The 17,742-nt window shown below is 43.3% G+C and overlaps 1 protein-coding gene across 2 annotated transcripts in view; it reads left to right on the top strand.

The window, feature by feature from the left end:
• PTPN11 (protein tyrosine phosphatase non-receptor type 11) overlaps nucleotides 1-17,742 on the top strand; it is a 99,408-nt gene that overhangs the window by 38,008 nt on the left and 43,658 nt on the right. For both annotated transcript variants that reach the window (XM_017946217.3, XM_021922969.2), the window contains exon 6: nucleotides 1,659-1,772. In XM_017946217.3, the coding sequence (XP_017801706.2) occupies nucleotides 1,659-1,772 (114 nt within the window). The remainder of the gene's footprint in view (nucleotides 1-1,658; nucleotides 1,773-17,742) is intronic.

The raw sequence follows: 17,742 nt of genomic DNA on the forward strand, positions 1-17,742 counted from the left end.
GGCTGAGGCAGGAGAATCGCTTGAACCTGGGAGGTGGAGGTTGTGGTGAGCTGAGACTGCGCCATTGCACTCCAGCCTGGGCAACAAGAGCAAAACTCTGTCTCAAAAAAAAAAAACCTTAAAAAAGTCCTAATAGAGAATTTTGCAGACATACAGAGGTAGACAGAATAGTGTCATCAGCCTCTGTGTACCCATCCCAGCTTCAACTCATCAAATCTTTTTTTTTTTGAGACAGTCTTACTCTGCCACCCAGTCTGGAGTGCAGTGGTGCAATCTCGGCTCACTGCAACCTCTACATCCTGGGTTCAAGCGATTCTCCTGTCTCAGGCTCCTGATTAGCTGGGACTACAGGTACCTGCCACCATGCCCGGCTAATTTTTGTATTTTTAATAGAGACGAGGTTTCACAATGTTGGCCAGGCTGGTCTCGAATTCCCGGTCTTAGGTGATCCGCCTGCCTCAGCCTCCCAAAGTTTTGGGATTACAGGCGTGAGCCACTACACCCAGCCCTAAATCTTTTCTTATTATTACTCCACTCACTGACTGCCTCCTATAGTACTTGGAAACATATTCCAGATTTATGTTATTCCCATATTTATCTGTGAAAGGCCTTACAGAGGTTTTTTGTTTTTTGTTTTGTTTTGAGACAGAGTTTTGCTCTGTCACCCAGGCTGGAATGTAGTGGCGTGTTCTTGGCTCACTGCAACCTCTGTGTCCCGGCTCCAAGAGCTTCTCCTGCCTCAGTCTCCTGAGTAGCTGGGATTACAGGTGGTGCCACTACACCCAGCTAAGTTTTGTGTTTTTAGTAGAGATGGGGTTTCACCATGTAGCCAGGCTGGTCTTGAACTCCTGACCTCAAGTGATCTGCCCGCCTCAGCCTCTCAAACTGCTGGGATTATAGGCGTGAGCCACTGTGCCTGGCCTAAGGCCGTACACAGTTTTAAAGCAAATTTTCATTATAGATCCACTTCTGGTTACCTTTAGGTAACCCCACTTATTCACTTTGGCATTGTTGCTATTTCAAAGTTCACCTTTATGATAGTGGAAAATGATATAATCTCTCTAAATAATGTTGTAGTCTATTCATAAGGAAAAATAGACTTGGCCGGGCGTGGTGGCTCACGCCTGTAATCCCAGCACTTTGGGAGGCCAAGGCTGGCGGATCACAAGGTCAGGAGATTGAGACCATCCTGGTTAACACGGTGAAACCCCGTCTCTACCGAAAATACAAAAAATTAGCCGGGCGTGGTGGTGGGCGCCTGTAGTCCCAGCTACTCGGGAGGCTGAGGCAGGTGAATGGCGTGAACCTGGGAGGCGGAGTTTGCAGTGAGCCAAGATCGCGCCACTGCACTCTAGCCTGGGCGACAGAGCAATACTCCGTCTCAAAAAAAAAAAAAAAAAGGAAAAATAGACTTGAATTTATATCAGCAAAATAAAGTGTACGTGGAGACTGAAGAAAGACACATTTTCTGGCTGAACAGAAAAGGTGGTGAAACTATTTGAAAACCTTTATTGTGAATTACAGGGTCCTACGAACCCTCTGTCCGTGCCTTTATGAGTATCAACATAGAAGTGTTTTTTGTTTTTTGTTTATTTTTGCATTAACAACCTTTTCTGTAATATTTTCTTTATTTTACATCAACTGCCGTACTCGATCAGCCCCTTAACACGACTCGTATAAATGCTGCTGAAATAGAAAGCAGAGTTCGAGAACTAAGCAAATTAGCTGAGACCACAGATAAAGTCAAACAAGGCTTTTGGGAAGAATTTGAGGTAAGTTATTAAAAAACTGTTTTTTCGTGAGTTGTTATATCCTATTTTTAGTGGAGGAGAAGTTGGTCTTGTGTTTGGAATTGGACCTGAGAGAGTTGAAATTGACGTCCTTTTTTAATTCAGCCATTGATTGACGTGGAACAAGTTGCTACGAGGGCTTCTTCGAAATAGAAGAGCATTGTGTTCTGAGGGAAGGGAGTTGGCAGTGAGTAGTCAATGGATGTGCCAGCCGCTCCATTTGGCTCTTTTGGTTTGGACTGGTGGCAAAATCTCAGAGAAACAAAAGGATCTAATTTCTTTGGAAGATTTCCAACATGCCCTGGGGTCTTTAGAAAGAATCTATAGCCTTAGTGCAGCAAATGGGTATGAATAAAAGAGAAACACCTTGTGGTGGCTTTTTTTTTTTTTTTGAGACAGGGTCTTGCTCTGTCACCAAGGCTGGAGTGTAGTGGCGTGATCTTGGTTCAGTGCAGCCCCGACCTCCCTGGGCTCAAGTGATCCTCCCATCTCAGCCTCCTGAGTAGCTGATACTACAGGCACATGCCACCATGCCTGGCTAATTTTTGTAGTTTTGGTAGAGGTGAGGTTTTGCAGCATTGCCCAGGCTGGTCTTGAACTCTTGGGCTCAAGTGATCCTCCTACTTCAGCTTCCTGAGTAGCTGGGACTACAGGCACACGCCACCACGCCCATCTAATTTTTGTATTTTTTTGTAGAGATGGGGTTTTGCAATGTTGCCCAGGCTGGTCTTGAACTCTTGGGCTCAAGTGATCCACCCACCTTGACATGCGAAATGTGGTGGCTTTAATTTCAGAGTTCAAATTGATGACTCTGGTAAGTTAAGTGAACTGATTTCTTTTTTTTTTTTTTAATTATTTTTGTTTATTATACTTTAAGTTCTGGGATATATGTGCAGAACGTGCAGGTTTGTTACATAGGTATACATGTGCCATGGTGGTTTGCTGCACACAACAACCCATCATCTAGGTTTTAAGCCCTGCATGCATTAGGTATTTGTCCTAATGCTCTCCCTCCCCTTTAATGCATCAGTGAAAAAGTGATGATAGGCTGGGTGTGGTGGCTCACTCCTGTAATCTCAGCACTTTGAGAGGGTGAGGCAGGCGGACCACTTGAGTCCAGGAGTTCCCCCCCATCCCCAGATAGTGTGTGTGATGTTCCCCTCCCTGTGTCCACGTGTTCTCATTGTTTGGTTTTCTGTTCCTGTGTTAGTTTGCTGAGAATGATGGTTTCCAGCTTCATCCATGACCCTGCAAAGACATGAACTCATTATTTTTTATGGCTGCATAGTATTCCATGGTGTATATGTGCCCCCATTTTCTTTATCCAGTCTATCATTGATGGGCATTTGGGTTGGTTCCAAGTCTTTGCTATTTTAAATAGTGCTGCAATAAACATACATGTGCATATATGTCTTTATAGTAGAATGATTTATAATCCTTTGGGTATATACTCAGTAATGGGATTGCTGGGTCAAATGGTATTTCTGGTTCTAGATCCTTAAGGAATCACCATACTGTCATGCACAATAGTTCAACTAATTTACACTCCCACCAACAATGTAAAAGTGTTCCTATTTCTCTACATCCTCTCCAGCATCTGTTGTTTCCTGACTGTAAGTGAACTGATCTCTTTCCTGAAACTAACTTGGGTTGGACAATGTCCCCGATGGGAATGTGATGTGTTCCCATTGCACTCTTCTATGTCACTTACCCATTGACAATGTGATCTCTTTTGTTTTCTCCTCATCCATTTGACAGAAAACTTCAAAAACAAGGATTCTGGCATATTTACCTTTGCAGTTGTCCCCAGCACATAGCACAGTGCCTGGAACATGGCACAAACTCCGTAAATGTTTGTTGAATGAGTATTTACATTTAACTCATGTTTACATCATTTTATTTTCCTGTTCTGTTTTATGGGAATGATTATTCTACGCTTTTTGTAGGACTACAATTTATAAGTATTTGTGGAATGAATGAATAAGTGAATGACTGGGCAAATAAAGTCCTTTTAGCCACAGTATGTGTGAACAACTTGCTGAGATAGATATGATTTCCCATTTTCCAGCTGAGGGACCTAAGGGAGGTTAAGTAAATTGTTCAACCTTCATACCACAGTTTTTTTTTGTTTGTTTGTTTTGTTTTCTTTTTTTCCTTCTGAGACAGGGTCTCACTTTGCTGCCCAGACTGGAGTATAGTGGTGCAGTTATAGCTCACTGCAGCTTCCAGCTTCTGGGCTCATGCCATCCTCCCACTTTAGCCTCCTGAGTAGCTGGGACTACAGGTGTGCACCACTATACCCAGCTAATTTTTCATTTTTTGTAGATATGGGGTCTCACTATGTTACTCAGGTTGGTCTTGAACTTCTGAGCTCAAACAATTCTTCTGTCTTGGCCTCTCAAAGTGTTGAAATTACATGCGTGAGCCACTGTGCCTGGCCCGTACCACAGATATTGATTGAATTCCAGCACCGGGGAGGGGTGTAGAATAGAACATTCTCAGTCTTTGCTCAACATTGCTGAACAGAGACTTGAATTTGAGTTTATTCTCTCATCCCAGGCATTGGGTTAGGCTCTGAAGACACTGGTGAACAAGACAGATAGGGTTACTGCCTTTAAAGGGAGCTTCTAGTTGAGAGAAGGAAAACAGTGATGAAAAGCATCAGTGAAAAAGTGATGATAGGCTGGGCATGGTGGCTCACTCCTGTAATCTCAGCACTTTGAGAGGGAGAGGCAGGCAGATCACTTGATTCCAGGAGTTTGAGACCAGGCTGGGCAACATGGTAAAACCCCGTCTCTACAAAAAATACAGAAAGTAGCCGGGTGTGGTGGTGCACACCCGCAGTCCCAGCTACTCTGGGGGTTGAGGTGGGAGGATTGCTTGAGCCTGGGAGGTTGAGGCTGCAGTGAGCTGAGATCACGCCGGTGCACTTCAGCCTAAGCAACAGCCAGAACCTGTCCCAAAAGAAAAAAAAAAATGATGATAAACATAATGAGTCAGAATTTTGAAGTCTCAGCCTCACTGTTGCCTTCCTTGTCCTCCACCTGCCTAGATAATAAAAGGCAGCATTTCAGCAGTCATTCATTACATTATGTTCACTTCATTTCACCTTCATAAAGCCTCATGAGGTAAGATGGGGAGATACAGAAGTTTTAGAAATCACTCATCAAAATTGAATGGAAAACCGATTTTTCCAAAATTTTTTAGTGCGGAAAATTTCAATTATAATCAAAAGTAGAGAGAACGGGATAGTTATAGCAGTATACCTGACACCCAGCATTAACAACTGTTGACATTATGGCCAATCTTTTTTGAGACGGAGTCTCGCCTGTCTTCAGGGCTGGAGTGCAGTGGCCGGGATCTCAGCTCACTGCAAGCTCTGCCTCCAGGCTTAGCCGCTCTCTCCCGCTTCAGCCTCCCAAGTAGCAGGTGGGACTGCGCAGCACCCCGCCACCTCACCGGCTAAGCTTTTTTTTTTTTTTTTTTTTTTTTTTTTTAGTAGAGACGGGTTTCACCGTGTTGTATTGTGATGGTCTCTATCTCCTGACCTCGATCCCGCCTCAGCCTCCCAAAGTTGGGATTACAGGCTTGAGCCACAGCGCCCGGCCAATTATGGCCAGTCTTTTTTGACTATGCCCCACTCACTCCCCCAGCCCTGACTTGTCTTGAAGCAAATAATTCTTTTTTTTTTGAGGTAGAGTCTCTGTCCCCCAGGCTGGAGTACAGTGGCTTGATCTTGGCTCACCACAACCTCCGGCCCCGGTTCAAGCTTTTATTCTGTGCCCCCAGCCTCCTGAGTAACTGGGATTACAGGAGAGCACCACCTCACGCCAGCCAATTTTGTATTTTTAGTAGGGACGGCATTTTCACTATGTTGGCCAGGATGGTCTCAAACTCCTGATCTCAGGTGATCCGCCTGCCTTGGCCTCCCAAAGTGCTGGGATTATAGGTGTGAGCCACTGTTCCCGGCCTTGAAGCAAATCTTACACATCTTTCATCTGTAACTATTTTATTTCAAAAAATTATAACCTGAATAGCATTATCATATCTAAAACTATTAGCGATAATTCCTTAATATTGACATATATCAGTCACTATTCACATTTTCCTGATTGCTACACACACACACACACACACACACACAGACACGCAATTTGTTTTTTTTCCCTTTTTAGACAGTCTCGCTCTGTTGCCCAGGCTGGAGTGCAGTGGTGCGTTCTCAGCTCGCTGCAACCTCCACCTCCTGGGCTCAAGTGATTCTCTTGTCTCAGCCTCCCAAGTAGCTGGGACTATGGGTGCCCGCCACCTCGCCTGGCTAGTTTTTGTATTTTTAGTAGAGATGGGGTTTCACCATGTTGGCCATGCTGGTCTCAAACTTCCGACCTCAGGTAATCCACCCACCTCGGCTTCCCAAAGTGCTGGGATTACAGGCATGAGCCACTGTGCCCGGCAGCAATTTGTTTGAATTGGGAGTGCTTTCTTCCACCTTGATTATGAAAAAATTTCAAATGTGTATAAAACAGATTCATATAAAGGATCCTGATATGCCATTATCAGCTTTATCAATTATCCCCGACATATTTTTTATTTATAAATATTTCAATATTTGTGGAATCCTTAAAAATGCACCCCATAACCCAACATTCATATTATACCAGTTGTCTTATAATTAAAAAATATTTTGTTCAATAATTTTTCAGATAAGTTTCACACACTGTGGTTGACTAAGTCTCATAGTATTTCTGTTTTAAAAATCTTAAGGCTGGGCATGGTGGCACACGACTGTAATCCCAGCACTTTGGGAGGCCGAGGTGGGTGGATCATGAGGTCAAGAGATCGAGACCATCCTGGCCAACATGGTGAAAACCCGTCTCTATTAAAAATACAAAAATTAGTTGGGCGTGGTGGTGCATGCCTGTAGTCCCAGCTACTCGGAAGGCTGAGGCAGGAGAATCGCTTGAACCCGGGAGGCAGCAGTTGCAGTGAGCCGAGATCACACCACTGCACTCCAGCCTGGAGACGGAGTAAGACTCCATCTCAAAAAAGAAAAAAAAATCTTAAGTCCCTTTGAATACTTTGACGCCCCTTCCATCTCTCTTGCTCTGTCTTCCTTCCCCATCTCCCTGTCTTTTCTGCTGTTGAAGAAAGCAGATCCTTAGTCCTGAGAATTACTTATAGTCTGGATTTTGCTGAGTGCCTCTCTGTGGTGGACTTAACCATGTATCCATCCCTTATATTTCTTGGAAGTTGATATATCTAGATACTTTATTGGATATAAGTTTTCTTTGGCAAGACAGCATGCATGGTGGTGTTTCAGGAGGTGCTTATGTCCTGTTGTTTCTTCTCTGATTTTCTTAGCAGCTCCTGATCATTATTACTTAGATCCATTAATTCAAAAGGGACGGTATGGTAGTGATATTGTGATTTTATCATTCCTCTTCATTTGTTAGGTTGGAATATTTCTATAAAAAGCTTTTCATTGCCGAGAAATCATTGTTGATTTCTTCCTTCTTACTAAGCAGTTTCCTTTTTCTTTTCTTTTTTTTTTCTGAGGCAGGTCTCGCTGTGTTGCTCAGGCTGGTGTGCAATGGTGCAAATACACAGTCGCGAACTCTTGGGCTCGGGGGATCCTCCTGCCTCAGCTTCCTGTGTAGTTGGGACCACAGGTGCATGCCACCATACCTGGCGATTTTTTTGTAGAGATGATGAGGTCTCATCATCTTTTTGTAGAGATGAGGCTGGTCTTGAGTGTTTGGGCTCAAGCAGTCTTTCCACCTCAGCCTCCTGCGTAGCTGGGACTACAGGCACATACCACCATGCCCAGCTAATTGTTTTATTTTTATTTTTAGTAGAGATATGGTCTTATTATGTTGCTCAGGTTGGTCTCGAACTCCAGAGCTCAAGTGATCCTCCTGCCTCAGCCTCCCAGTGTGCTGGGATTATAGGTATACAACAGGCGTGAGCCAACAAGCCTGGCCAGATTTTTTTTCCTGATTTGAAATCTATTATGGGTTCAGTTGATACTTCCAAATCAAACTCAGGGCTTCCAGATTTTTACTAACCTCGTTGATCTTACCCATGTATCTCCTTTCTCTAGTGCCAAAAATCCTACTTCTTGAAGCCATAATAAGATTATTCATTTGTTTTATCCCACATTACACACAGCAATCTCAGAATAATGACTTCCCAATAATATGATTACTGAAAACAGTTTAATATTTTTTGCAGTTTTCAAAAAAAATCCTTCAGAAATGTGTAGTCAGGTTACTGTATGCTGCTGGGCACAGAGGCTCACGCCTATAATCCCAGCACTTTGGGAGGCCAAGAAGGGAGGATCGCTGGAGCTCAGGAGTTTGAGACCAGCCGGGGCAATACAGTGAGACCCTGTCTCTACAAAAGAAAATTAAAAATTAACCAGACATGGTGGCATGTACCTGTAGCCCCAGCTATCGAGAGGCTGTGGCGAGAGAAGGCTTAAGCCCAGGAGTTTGAAGCTGCAGTGAGATATGATTGTGATACTGTACTCCAGGGTGACAGAGCAGGGACTCTGTTTTTAACAAATATATATAAAAAAAAATTCCTGTGCCTTAGACTCATTTGTAATCGTCCTTCTGTCTGTGTGGCTGTATGCTAATTGGGTACATGGTTAGTTTATTTGTTTCATTTAAAAAATCTCTTTCTGTTAAGTTTTATTTATAATTACACAAATACTGGATTTGATAGTCAAATTGAAAAAACAAAGTATATTCAAAGAAGTCTACCTTCTATCCTTGTCCTTTCCTGTCTACATTTTAGCCATAGTATGAAAAGTTATGGTTTATCATTACATTTCAAAAATATAAGAAGATATTCCCATATCCCATTTTTTTCTTAAGCAATAGCATAACTTTACATACTTTTTTCTAATCTTGCTTTTTTAAATGTCCTGGACATCACTCCATAGTAGTGTCTAGAGATAGTCTCTATTCATTTTTTTACTGTATAGTAATCCATTGTGTAGTTGTACCATAGTTTATTCAACCTATTGATGGACATTTGGGTAGTTTCCAAATATATTCCAAAGAGGATTACAGTGAATAGCCTTGTGTATGCATCCTGTTTTACTTTTGCTGACTACTGGTAATATTAACATTTTTTATGTTCTGTATTATAAAATGGTGGTTATTATTCATCTATAACTTTTATTATACATGACTTTGGTTAGCATGCTTTAACTTTTTAGTATAACATTTGCAAACTACTTGTTTTAATTAAAATTTTGGTTAAATGTAAAAAATAGTGAGCTATTTTGTAATCTAGATTCAATAGACTCTTATACTTCCTTTACAAATGATACCTGAGTTGATCATTTGTGTAAATGACCGTGAACTTAAAAATTACAGCATTTTTCAAAATAAATTTTTTAACATTTTAAAATTATTTAAAATAATAGACACACAAAGTAAAAAGAGAAGAAGAAGAAGAAAAGAGGGTCTCGCTATGTTGCCCAGGCTGGTCTCAAACTCCTGGGCTCAAATGATCTTCCTGCTTTGGCCTCCTAAAGTGTGAGTCACCACACCTGGCAAAAATTAATTTCTTTAAAACAAAAACATTACAGGTTATCTGGTACCATGGGAGCTTCTTTAATACTAGGGTCACTTAGAACGAAGCTTAGGAACAAAGTCAGACTTTCACGAAGGGCTTGTGTGGCAATGGGGTATTTTTTGCAAATTCCATCGGTGGGGTCAAGATGTGAGTTTAGAAGGAACTCTTAGCCTGACTCTTCTGGCCATGGAAAAAGATGGTTGGTTCTAAATGCTGACCTGATGATTTCACACTGTCACATCTCAAATTGTGGTCATCTTTTATACATTATTAACAACAAAAGGGAAAAATTGAGTTGACTTTAGGAGGAAGTGGAAAATAACGAGATCATATCTATACTCTACAGGCTCTCCATAGAGGTCAGACTGAGGTGGTAAAATTGTTGTGCACTAAATTAGGGCATTAACGTTTCATGGAAATTGAAGCTATATCTAAATAGCTGATGGCCTGCTTTCTAGATCTCCTGTGTACTTGCTTCTCAAATTCAGTCTGTTTTAAAAAATTGCTCTTTGAGGTTGGAACCAGGGAAATAAGGCTGAGAACAGAATAAGCCATTATCGAAAAAATTAGAAACTTGAAAGCAGATACTCATAATCTAAATCCTCTGAAGCTAAAGTTGATCCACAATAGCAAAGCATTATCATTTTAGTGATTGTACCTTAGTTGTTTCCTGGAAGATGATAAATTTGGAATCACTTTCTTCTTACAGCGTGCTCTGATAGTCTTTAGAACAAACCAGAGCTCTAAATTGCAATGCCATTGGTAATTTAACTCTGATTTGTTTCTATGCCTGGCTCCTGGTGTTCTGTAAAGTTCTACATGTCATTTCAGGTATCTTTATCCAGAAGACATTACTTTTGCCTTTGATGCACTTTAAAATGTAAAGTCTCTTGTGAAGCTCTTTGGTTCTTTTTTCCTTTGCTGCTGAAATAAATTCAGGTTGATGATTTTCTTCTAGGATATGTTATATGATCTAGACATTGCAAACCCAAGTCTTTGATTTTTTTTCCCTACAGATTGCCTATTTCTTTTTTATTTTAATTTTTATTAGTTATTATTATTATTATTTTTGAGATGGAGTCTCACTCTGTCGCCCGGGCTTGAGTGCAGAGGTGTGATCTCAGCTTACTGCAACCTCCACCTCCCAGGTTCGAGTGATTCTTGTGCCTCAGCCACCCAAGTAGCTGGGATTACAGGCACGCACTACCACTCCCAGCCAATTTTTTTGTATTTTTAGTAGGGATGGGATTTCTCCATGTTGGCCAGGCTGGTCTCAAACTCCTGATCTCAAGTGATCTGGCTGCCTTGGGCTCCCGAAGTGTTGGGATTACAGGCATGAGCCACCATGCCTGGCCAATTATTAAGTTTTTTTAAAGAGATGGGGTCTCACTATCCTGCCCAGGCTAGAGTGCAGTGTCTCTTTACAGGCACTGTCATAGTGCACTGCAGCCTTGAACTCCTGGGCTCAAGTGATCCTCCTGAGAGGCTGGAATTACAGACATATGCCACTGTGTCCAACAGATTGTCCATTTGTGATCTGTGTAAATATCTCTCACTTCCTGCAGTATCTCTGCTCAAGAATGTAAAGAGATGGATAATATTTTTAGAGTTGTTGAAATAAAGTAAAGTTCTGCTCAAATGAGACTGACACTAACTAAATGAAAAGGCCAGTTATAATTCTGCAATTTTGTGTCTGCAGTGTGTGCGTTATTGTACACTTGAATCGGCTGTGTGCGTTGTGGTGAAGTGCATATTTGCATGGTTGTATTGAAAAGGTTTTTGGGCCGGGCGTGGTGGCTCACGCCGGTAATCCCAGCAATTTGGGAGGCTGAGGCGGGCGGATTACCTGAGGTCAGGAGTTCAAGACCAGCCTGGCCAACATGGCGAAACCCCATCTCTACTAAAAAATACAAAAAATTAGCCGGGCATGGTGGCAGGCACCTGTAATACCAGCTACTAGGGAGGCTAAGGCAGGGGGGATTGCTTAAACCTGGGAGGCAGAGGTTGCAGTGAGCTGAGATTTTGCCACTGCACTCCAGCCTGGGTGACAGAGCAAAACTCTGTATCAAAAAAAAAAAAAGAAAAAAAAAAAAAAAAGAAAAGGTTTTTGCCCTCTCTCTGTGCCTACTGCTCCCTGTTGAGTCCTATAGGCCTGAGCTGCCAGGTGGCACTGTGGGCTGAGACTGGACATCGCAACCGACTGCAAGGCACTGCAGGACCCAGGTTGTGGATGGACAGTCCCTCGGGCTTTCTTCTTTCCATTTGTCTTCCTCCTTTAACCCCACTCTGTATCCAGTATCCCTGCTCTCCATACACCTGCTTCATTCTTTTTCCTTCAGTAGATTTTTCTGCCTCTTGACTTACAAACCCTACTTCTTGCCCCTTTCAGATACTGAAACTAGCAACTTTCAGTCTTTGTACCAAAGTTTCAGAGACTCTCATTGACTCAGATGCCATCCATCTCTAGTCCAAAGAACAATGTCAATGACATGATCATGTAGAACAAAAGTGTCTGCTGTGGACACATTTGGGGAGAAATAGTTTTCAGTGATGAGGGTTGTAGCGAGTTGGGCAGATGTCCCAAAAATATCTACCAAAAACTGTAGACACTGCTGGTGGCAGTGACTTATTCCTTGCTTCATTCAGCAAATATTGATTGAACACTGACTCTATGTCTGGTTCTATTCTAGGTTTTGGGGATGGAGCAGTGAACAAATCAGTCTTTATGGAGTGTACAGTGAAGTGGGAGAGACAGGCAGTAAACAAAGAAACAGTTCAGTGTTTAATCTGTGAGATGGTGTTAAGTGCTACAGAGAAAACAAAGTAGTGTAAGATTAAAAGGGTATTTTGATAGGCCTTTACTGTTTAGGTCTCTTTGATAAAGTGGCATTTGAGCAAAGCTCTGAGGGAAATAATGGAGTCAACCATGCATATAACCTCAGGGAGAACATTCCAGGTAGAGGGAACAGCAAGTGCAAAAGCCCTGAAGTGGGGGTTTGTTTACCATGTTGCACAATCTGCACACGGGCCAGTACAATTGGAGTGGATGGGAAATGTACAAGACAGAAGTTGAAAAGGCCAGGTACGGTGGCTCATGCCTACAATCCCCGCATTTTGGGAGGCTGAAGTGGGAGGAGTTTGAAATCAGCCTGGGCAATGGAGCCAGACCTCGGGTTATCTACAAAAAAAAGAAAAAAAGAAAAAAAAGAGCTGGGCATGGTGGTGCACACCTGTAGGGAGGCTGAGGCAGGAGGATCACTTGAACCCAGGAGTTCGAGGCTGCAGTGAGCCCTGATTATGCCACTGCACTCCACCGTGGGTGACACAGTGAGACCCTCTCTCAAGAGGGAGATAGAGGTAGAGCAATGGTGGACGGGTCCCATCATGAAGGGCATTGTGGGTCACTAGAAGGCCTTTTGCTTTTACTTGGAGGAAGATGGAAAGCTTGTGAAAAGTTTTAAGTACAGAAGCAAGGGGATCACTCTGGCTGCTGCGTGGAGGACAGTCTATGAGGGGTAGGTGGAGGTAGGGAGACCAGGAGGGAGGCTGTTATAATCATCTGAGCAGAAAAGTGATGGTGCTTGGCTCAGGACAGCAGCAGTAGAGGTGGTTGGGTTCTAGAGCTATTTTGAAGGTAGAATTGCCAATATTTGAAGGTGGATTTGATAGATCGTATAGCATGACAGAACTGAGTCAAGAATAAGATGAACACTTTTGACTTGAGCAACTGGGTAGGATGGAGTTGCCATTTTCTTAGGCGTGGAGGACTGGAAGGAACAGTCTTTGGGGGAGGTGATCGGGTTTTATTTTGGATATGTTGAAGTTTCAGTTGCCTGTGAGACATTCAATTGGAAGATGATTCTTCAATGAATTTTATGATATTACAGTTGGGATTGTGCTAGAATGTTCTTCTTGCCTCACTTCTTCATTTGGCTAACATCTCTTCATTCTTCAGTCCCCAGCATCAAGGGCATTTTTGCAAAGAAACCTTCCTTGATTCCCATCCCCATGCTTGGGCATTCTTCCTGTTATATGTGTGTGCATAGCAACACATCCCTTCCTTTATAGTACTTACCATCCTTGAAGTTCATAAATAATTTGTGTGGGTATTGGTGTAATGTGCTATGAGTCCACAGAAGCAGATAACATAGGAAAGTCTGTTGGAATAAAGAGAGGTTTTATGGCTGGGTGTGGTGGCTCATGCCTGTAATCCCAGCATTTGAGAGGCCGATGCAGGCTGATTGCTTGAGGCCAGGAATTCGAGACCAGCCTGGCGGTGAAATGGTTTTACCAACATGGTGAAATCCTGTCTCTACTAAAAATACAAAAATTAGCCAGGCGTGGTGGTGAGCACCTATGTAATATCAGCTATTCGGGAGGCTGAGGCAGTAGAATCACTTGGACCCAGGAGGTGGAGTTTGTAGTGGGTCGAGATTGCACTACTGCATTTCAGCCTGGGCGACAGAGTGAGACTCTGTCCCAAAAAACAAAACAAAACAAAAACGGGCCGGGTGCAGTGGCTCATGCCTGTAATCCCAGCACTTTGGGAGGCCGAGACGGGTGGATCACGAGGTCAGGAGATCGAGACCATCCTGGCTAACACGGTGAAACCCCTTCTCTACCAAAAAATACAAAAAACTAGCCAGGCGAAGTGGCAGACGCCTGTAGTCCCAGCTACTCAGGAGGCTGAGGCAGGAGAATGGTGTAAACCCGGGAGGCAGAGCTTGCAGTGAGCTGAGATCCGGCCACTGTACTCCAGCCTGGGCGACAGAGTGAGACTCCGTCTCAAAAAAAAAAAAAAATTAAAAAGAGGTTTTTGCTCAGATGAAACTGATAGGGAACAGTAAAGAGGCACAGTTTGATCCTACTGTTCTATGTCTGCTATTTGCAAATTTCCTTTTTTAAATTTTAACTTTTTTTAAGAGACGGTGTCTCGCTATGTTGCCCAGGCTGGTCTTTATTTTATTTTAAGTTCCCAGGTACATGTGCAGCCAGGCTAGTCTTGAACTCCTGGCCTCAAGCAATCTTCCTGCCTTAGCCTCCCAAAGTGCTGGGATTTCAGGCACGTGCCACTGTGCCTGGCCTATGTGCATATTTTCTAGGAAAATAACCCAGATCAGTCCACAGACCCCACAAAGACAGGCAGTCCTATTTTGTTCCCTGTAGCCCCAGAATCCAGCTGAAAGCCTGGCACACAGTAGGAACAAAATAAGTATCTGTGGCATGTTGGATCTGAGCTATTTCCTGTATCAAGAGAGTAGTATTGGACTCAGACCCTCTGTGTCTGTTCAAAGAATAACTATCTGATGCTTACAACATATGGAGGAACGTTCTGGGCTTTGCTTTGAGATGTTCTGCTTTGTTATCCAACAATTTGTGTTCGTGTGGAGCCCCTGTTTGAGGTGTGGTGAAACCACAGTTTAAGTCTCGTCTCTACCAACTAAGCTAGCCAGGTGGATGGATGTAGGATGTGCGTTTTAGTCTTTGAGATCCCTGTACCCACGTGCCCAAGAATTGGTAGTGCTGAATTTCAGAAAGATTTTAGTTTTTAAACCATTTTTAGATTTAAAAAATACTGCAATACCAAAAAACCCCTCAAAAGCCCCAAACAAGAAACCCCCATACAACACCTTATTACCTGGAGTTATTTTTTCCTAGGGCTTTAACACTTGTTTACCTTAGTAATTCATTTATTTCTTGTTTTAAAGCCCAGCCTGCTGTCATGCTAGCCTGTCTTCTCTGTGGTGGTCCAAAGCTGTTTTCAGCTTGCACTAGCATTGTGGTCATTTCACTGACAGCTTCATAGATGTCCCGGATTCCACCAGCCGCTCTGCTAACTGATGTTCTCCAGGAGAAGCTAGTGTGTCTTCACATCCACAGTCCAGTTTGATTTCTTTAAAGTGATTACATCCTGCTTAGGGGAGCTATAAATTCTACTTTGAGATGGTTAGGTTTTATGGAAACAGGACTTTAACTGCACCCCAGAGCTGTGTCTAGAATAATAATTCTTGTCGGTGATCTCTAGCGGAAATCTTCCCATTGGTGATTAAGCAACACCGCAGGGAACAAAACCCTCAAGCAGGGCTCCAACCTCATGCTTAAAAATGCTCCAGGGTGGCAGGCTTGCCCTTTAACTAGGGTTTTCTATCTACGCCTGAGTTCCCAGACTTAGTAGAGGAGCTCCTACCTTCCTATGGTTAGAACATTTCAGTAGTTAGAGGTTTTATTCCATAAGCTAAATGTTATATTCTGGAGAAATTCCTTTCTATCTGTTGGAGTATTTCTTTCTCTTTTGTTCCTTATCTCCCCACGTCCCCCATGGCTTTTTTTGTGTCGTTGTTTTTGTGGTAGAGTCTCACTCTGTTGCCTGGGCCAGAGTGCAGTGGCATGATCTTGGCTCACAACTTCCTGGGCTCAGGTGACCCTCCCACCTCAGACTCCCAAATAGCTAGGACTACTGGTGCGCGCCAACACGCCTGGCTAATTTTTTCTATTTTTAGTAGGGACGGGGTTTCACCATGTTGCCCAGGCTGGTCTTGAACCCTTAGGCTCAAGCAGTCTGCCCACCTTAGTCTCCCAAAGTGCTGAAATTACATGTGTGAGCCTCTATGCCTGGTCACCTATTTTGTTTTGAAGATGAAGAAAGTGACTTCCAGAAGTGAGAAAGTTGCCCCCAGGGATGTGACTGGCAAATGGTTGGCTGAGGTTTGAACCTGAGGACTTCTGACTCCATGTCTACCATGCCATGCTTTCTTTCACTCAGCCATTGAGATTCTCCTGCCCAGTTCTTAAGGCCCCCACTGTTTTTCTCACTCTCGCCATCTCTTCTCCTTTCCCCCTACTTCCTAGTTCATAGCTTCCAGACTTGCTGCCTGGTCTCCTTCACTCTCCCGCATGCTCGCTGGCTTCATGCCACCTTTGCACTCGCCCCCCACCCCCAACTTGCCAGGTTGCTTCCCTTTCTTGTCTATACCCATCTAAATTTTTTACCTGTTTTCAACTTCAGCTCCTCCCAGAAACCTTCTTCAGTTAATTTCACGGATCTCATTCCTTAAATTCCACAGTGCATAATTAAAAATCACACAGTTATAGATTTGTCTTGTACTATTTGCTGCTGTTTCATGTGTCAGACCTGTTTTCCTCCAAGGACCATGCCTTTTTATTTATTTATTCATTTTTGAGATAGGGTCTTGCTCTGTCTCCCAGGCTTGAGTGCAGTAGCACAATCAGCTCACTACAGCCTTGAACTCTTGGGTTCAAGGGATCCTCCTGCGTCAGCCTCCAGAGTAGCTGGGACTACAGGCATGTGCCACCATGCCTGGCAAATTTTTCAATTTTTGCAGAGATGGGGGTCTCACTATGTTGCCCAGGCTGGTTTTGAACTCCTGGCCTCAAAGGATTATCCTGCCTCAGCCTCCCAAGTAGCTGGCATTCCAGGTGTGCGCCACCACACCCAGCTAATTTTTGTATTTTTAGTACAGATGGGGTTTCACCATGTTGGCCAGGCTGGTCTCAAACTCCTGACCTCAGGTGATCCGCCTGCCTCAGCCTCCCAAAGTGTTAGGATTACAGGAGTGAGCCATGGCCTCTGGCCGTATCTTTGTTTTAAAAAGTAATCTCTCTACTTGGTGGGCCAATAATTAAAAATATAAAATATTTAAGAAAGAAATAAAGTAAGTAAAGTAACCATACAGGTTGGTCTGGCCATAATGTGAGTGTCATTATTTTTCTTCCCTAGGTATTTGGCTCTGTTGCTCAGAGCAGTACGGGCGAAATGGTCATTAGGGCATCGTCATGGTGCCTGGGGATGCCTGACTCAGCCAGTTTGTTTTCTGTCTGCCTCTCTCCTTGGTCCTTTTCCTCCACTTTCATTCTTGAAATTCTAGTCAAGAGCCAGGTCCAGTGGTTATCAAACCAGGGCTTTGGAAGCCTCTGGGCTCTATTTTGGTTATTGCAGTCACTGGGTTGCTACTCCTGGCATTTAGGTTGGCAGGGGTCTGGGCTGGGTAGCAAGAATGTTCAGTGGTCACAAATGTAAGGGATAGTCTTACATTTACATAAGGGAGACAATGAAAACTTACCTCCTCCAGAGTCAGTAGTGCTGTTGGGCACTCACTTGTACAACATGGATTAGGACATTGACTTTCTGTGGATACGTTTTAATAGTTTATTAGGTGTGTTAGGCTGTTTTGCACTGCTCTAAAGGAATATCTGAGGCTAGGTAATTTATAAAGACAAGAAGTTTAATTGGCTTATGGTTCTACAGGCTGTACAAGCATGACTCCAGCATCTGCTTCTGGTGAGGGTCTCAGGAAACTTCCGGTCATAGAGGAAGGCAAAGGGAGAGCAGACGATCACATGGCCGGAG

The sequence above is a fragment of the Papio anubis genome, chromosome 9 (assembly GCF_008728515.1).
Source record: "Papio anubis isolate 15944 chromosome 9, Panubis1.0, whole genome shotgun sequence".
Lineage (NCBI taxonomy): Eukaryota > Metazoa > Chordata > Mammalia > Primates > Cercopithecidae > Papio > Papio anubis.